This window comes from Nylanderia fulva, unplaced genomic scaffold (assembly GCF_048542155.1).
Source record: "Nylanderia fulva isolate GAGA-0341 unplaced genomic scaffold, ASM4854215v1 Scaffold12, whole genome shotgun sequence".
Lineage (NCBI taxonomy): Eukaryota > Metazoa > Arthropoda > Insecta > Hymenoptera > Formicidae > Nylanderia > Nylanderia fulva.
Genome location: NW_028189409.1, coordinates 3,000,453 through 3,005,972, shown reverse-complemented (window position 1 = coordinate 3,005,972; position 5,520 = coordinate 3,000,453). Strand labels below are relative to the sequence as shown.

Genomic DNA, 5,520 nt, shown 5'->3' with positions numbered 1-5,520 from the left:
TAAAATTTAATAATTAACATAATTAAAATTAAAATTTCATAATTAATATAATTAAAATTAAATATTAATACAAAAGTAAATTATATATTTATGTATTATTTTGTTCATACGAACACATGAATAACGTATGTATGTTTATGCAAAAATATGTAGGTAAATTTTAAGGAGAAAGATTACAATATTAAGTTTATTTATTCTATTAACAACTTTTGCCGTTCTTTTTTCGATAAACGACGATCGTTCATAAAAATATATATTTTATCGTGACGTCAAGCTTTAGGTTACCTCAAAGAGAAAATTATATATAATGTAGAAATTATATGAAACAGGAAAAATATGAGTAAGAAAAGCGTAATAAATGTTTCGACTATTGGCCATCAATATGGAAAAACTGATCTTGAACGAGTGGGTAATGCATAAAATTGTCAATGCGTGTATTATTATAGATTTCTAAGGATTTTCAAAGAGATGAAGCTTTCCAGGTTTCTTTGATGATCCTGCACCGGGCCCCTTTGATCAGGATCGGGGCCCTGTACAATTTCGCGAGGGAATCGTTAAAGGACGGCAAATTCTCAGCGGACCTTCCAGTGAATTATTCGAGGAGAAGTTCGAACGAATTTTTGAAGGCGAAGCACTTACAGAACTATGGCGCCATGAAGCGAAGAAACGGGTAAAAAATATTTTACATGAAATCAATCTGATCGTTCATCGAGACTTAAGATACCGAAAAATTATGAGAGGAAGAGAAAAAGCGTAGAATTTATTGCATTGATTAAGATTTTAATTTTAATTAAATCCTATCGTTACAGAAAGGAAACTTTTATATATATATTCGTTGAAGGATCTCTTTTAATAAAGTTTAATTCAATGTGCGGTTACGAAGCATCGCTAATCAAGCTGATGCTATTTAATTTGTTGCATTTGTAATTATAATCGGCGCGTCATTAAAATTCCTTTTATTCGTCAATATTTAATTTTCGTCTTTAATCTGCTTCAACCGTATTTCGAGGCTGTTTATTCTGGTTTAATAAGAACACTATGGGAAAGAAGGGACGAAAAGAGTGTATATTTGTTTTTTTATATATGCGCTCGACGGGATCGTTTCAGTTACTAGATGATAGGAAGAAGATTGGTGGCCGTATGCTGCCGACATCTCCATCGAAGAAACACTCGTCGCCCGGAGATTGGTACGGATGCTTCGCTAAATCTTCTTACTTCAGTCCGGGACCGAGGGTGGAAGCGAGAAAAAAGACGCCGGCTCTGCCTAATATGAAAATCAAACCCAATCCGCTCGGTGGGCCGGGTTACGCGGATATTTGCCTCAATCCTTATCCAGAGTACTCCCATGAACCTTACGATCCTGTCGGAAGGATAGTCCGTAAAAGTAAATGTGTTTGCGTTACGCCCTTTCTGATCCGATTTCTCCCTCCTCTCGCTCTCATCTCTTGTGCATAATTCTTGATAAATTATTCATATGCATAATTTTGGTAGACGATATTAAGATATTTTCGAGAAAGAATATTATTTTCTTCATATTAAAAAAAAAAAAAAATCGAAGGAGTGAGCGTAGCCTTAATATTGTGTCTGTTCACTCTTGGTAACTGATAGAGATTTATTTTAGAACGACGAGTTTATTTCGATGCTGAGCTGAAAATGATGAGAGCAGGAATCACGTGTATACGCGCAGCTAGAAACTGAGCTGTTGTCGAGCACATTTTTCTTCCTTATTTTATCGCACATATTATAAAGCACTTTGAGATCTATAATTCTTTCGTTACGAAATATGTATTCTGCAGACGGTATTCTGTACCTGGAGGAAAAGTTAATAAGTCTTGTATATTGCGTTTTTATTCTGAAAAATTGTTCGAGTTGTTCCGTATACGTGAGGCAAAATTTAAACAATGATTTTCATTGTGATTTTCGTAAATAAAATTATGTGTGATAAAAAATATATATATCTTTGCCACAAAGTATTTTTGTATAATTAGGAAAACATAGTATTAATAATGATGTGAAATTCGTTTTCGCATTTTGTGCCGCCAATTAAAATCATTTTAAGGTTTAAATTATATTTTGTCATTTTTCTCTCACTTTCCTTTAATTATTTCGTATGCGTATACAATATGCTATGAAGACTATTACTGTGTAAAAAAAAGTAATAATGAGAGAATGAAATATAGACGGAGATTGGAATTTTTTCGGAATACTTCCTTTTTATATTATACGGCAACACGTGATTAATTATAGTTTCATCATAAAAAAAAGAATTGCCTGTTTTCGTTGGCTTTTGTGAGGAAAACATTTTTAATTCTCACATAAACTTCCTTCCTGGAAAAAAAACATTCGACAGCAATTAAATAAAATTTAAATTAATGTTGTAAATGTTTGAAATTTTTCTCACAGAGGATTTCTTACAATTGCATAACATTACAAATTTTATATATGCGAAAGTTTCTAATAAAAAGTAGAAAATTTATCAAACTTTAATAAAAATTAGAAATGTCTTAGTAGAATTTATTTTTGAAATTTATTTTGGTACTTTTAGTATCGATTTATACATATATTTATATATTATACATATATTTATTACATGCGTAGTGTGCTTAATTTGGCTACTTCGTGAGTTTGAAAATTCGTTTAAATTGTTGATGAGTGCTCTTTTTTATTTATTAAATTTTAAATCGCATTACTTTAATGGAACAGAGATGGTGTCTAAAGGTCGATTCTTGACGACTAGTGCGCCGTTGGATTATTTTCCTCCCAATCCTTACGAGGATGAGATGCCAGGACCCACTTACATTCGTCGCATCGAAATTGCAAAGAAGAAACTCGGTGTGGAGCGATTCTACGTTCCTTTCCCCAAGAAACCTGGCGGAAGTCACGATGGTTGCTTCAGCAAGTTTCCAGAATACACGAACGAGCCTTATGTTAAGGATAAGGCTAAAGTTGTTGCCAAGCCGAAATTTTTAAGCAGCGGACCGTCCCGACGTTCGAAATATACAAATAGTATTATCGTCCAGATAACAAAGATATCGTGTAATGCCCGTAATTATGCAGAATATCGCGAACGAGTGTATCCTCTACACTAAGAAATATTTTTTTAATTGCACCAACACTCGATTACTTTTTTCTTGACCCTTTCCATGAACGAAACTTGTTTCTGTTTAATTGCAAGTCATATCGAGTTTAATTAAAAATAATTAGATTTAATTTAACTTCCCAATAGTTCCTCATTTCTTCTTTGTATCTTATATTTTATATGCAGCTGTTGCTTTATACTATTTTGTTTGTGAGATTATTTTTGAATAAATTCATAATAAGATAATATATAATTAGACCACTCAAATATAATTATGAAATATAATATTCTTTTACCTTTTAAATTTTATTTCTAATTTTAATTTATTTAAATTCTATTTTGATAAAACGTTCCTTAATATTTCATATTTATTTTCTTTCACATATTATAATATTAATTATTTTTATTTAATATTTATATTATATTAAAAATTTTCCAAATTTTATCTCTAACATAATATAATATTAATTTTCATTATCCCACATTGTTTGACCAAATTAAATTACTTATTATAAAAAAAAAAAATAAACGACTTAATAACGATCATCCAATAATATTCAATTATTGACAGTTTTCATTCTAGTTTATGAAACTAATTTCATTCCGAGACATTGTGGAATTTCCGAAAGACCGGTGAATGCGCCTCTGTTTCATCGTGTCCACACAATGCAATACACATGATTCGGTATCGTATAGCGGCGCCATTTTGCCTCCAGCTATCGCAAATTCCATCGCTACAATGGCCAAACCGACAAATCGTTTTTCGGCAACGAACCAGGCAGGCACCGTTCGCAAACACGGCCGAAGCGCAGCTTCCTGGCGAGCCCTTTCAAAGCGAATCACTCGGACGCGTTCGATCTTACGACCCTAATGAAATTCTAACGAACGTTCTATCGCCGTCGGAGTCGACTCTTGGCAATCGCAATTAAACGTTCCCGGCAAACATCCCGTACTTGGGGACGACAGGGGACCATCGGGCCGACCGAATGGTCAGAAATCGCGGTGACGCTGAAGCTGGGAAAACGAAGTTACGAGAACGTTCCTCTCTTCGTATTTGGCCAGGGACAAGTAAGGGCGCGTAATTAGCGGGGATGTTTTACTTGCCGAGAGAAAAAAAATAGCATACTCCACCTTCCAGACAGGACTGGAATTAACGAGCAAAAACGTGTATGTGTGTGTGTATATATATGGTACGCTCGTAGTGTTATATACTAGGATAAATGCCATTCGTCTTGAATTGCGGCGTGTTAATGAGTCGTCGGAGCGCGAAGAACGTCCGTCTCTCTCTCTCTTTTTTTCTCTCTCCGTAAAAAGGAGAAAAAGAGAAAAGTATCTGAAAAATTTGTCGTGTTTCTTGCATAAAACAATACGTCGAGACGAGAGAAGCTTTTTTTTTTTTTTTTCATTATCTCGCGGCTCGCGGTATTTCCCAATGGCTGGGGAAGGTGGTGAATTTTTTTCTGGCGAATGAACTTAGTATCTTAAACTCGTGACTTGCGTAAAAGTCTCTCGGCGAGGCCGCGGTTCTCCTCCATAAGGCGGAGTGTTACGTATAGAAATGCAATAAGCGTTTCTCCGCCTCTGAAAAATTTCTCGGCGAGAGCACGTGGCAGACAAGAAATGGCAGTGGGAGGCGGGTATGATTCCACGAGATTTATTCCGCGGTTGAAGCCGACCATTTCTCCGTGCCGTGTCGTTGCGCCGGTATTAAACATTCCAAGCATTGCGATGCCTCTCCAATACTCACCGGTACTACCTAGAGGAGCATTGCACAAGACTCGAAGCAGTCGCACGGTCGGTCATCCCTTTCCGCGATATATGTATAAGTTTGTACGTAGATCGTATATGTATCTCTGAACGTGCGCGTTTCTGAAAAAGCAGAGAGAGAGACCTAGAGGCTGGTTAGAATCCGAAGAATTTAACTTTGACAATTTTGAGAAAATTTTTTTAATAGGTAATAAATATAATTGTCCTTTCAGCTATTTTTTAATTAGTATCGAATGGTAGATTGATATATGTTTTATTATAAAATTATTAAGCTTCTTATTTTAATTAATACGATTTTTTTCTTTTTTATTTCAATCAAACTGAGTATATTGTTTTGTTCAATCGTACACTACGTTTCAATCATCTGTTTTGGTCCCTTTTCAAGTGTTGTAAGCTTTGATTTCTTTTCTGGAAAAGAACCAAAACCGATGGTCGAAACGTATAGTGTGCGATTGAACAAAACAATATAGTAGCAGTTTGATTGAAATAAAAAATAAAAGAGATAATAATCTTTAAGGTTCGCCAGTAATAATTAATAAAAATCTTTCCTCAATGGTAAAAGTCGACCAAACTGGCAATTATTTATTATAAATAATTAGTTAAAATACAACATTTCGGCTGTCATTGCAGCCCTTTTCAAGTAAATCTATAAAAAGTTACATAAAAATAATTAT

General features: G+C 34.3%; 1 protein-coding gene across 1 annotated transcript; it reads left to right on the top strand.

The window, feature by feature from the left end:
• The first annotated feature begins 253 nt into the window (after positions 1–253).
• On the top strand, positions 254–3,089 carry LOC114942609 (cilia-and flagella-associated protein 96). The gene is made up of 4 exons (XM_085490228.1): positions 254–409; positions 483–670; positions 1,108–1,384; positions 2,704–3,089. The coding sequence occupies exons 1-4, from the start codon at positions 337–339 to the stop codon at positions 3,087–3,089; spliced, it is 924 nt and encodes a 307-aa protein (XP_085346354.1). The 5' UTR covers positions 254–336.
• Positions 3,090–5,520: the final 2,431 nt, after the last annotated feature.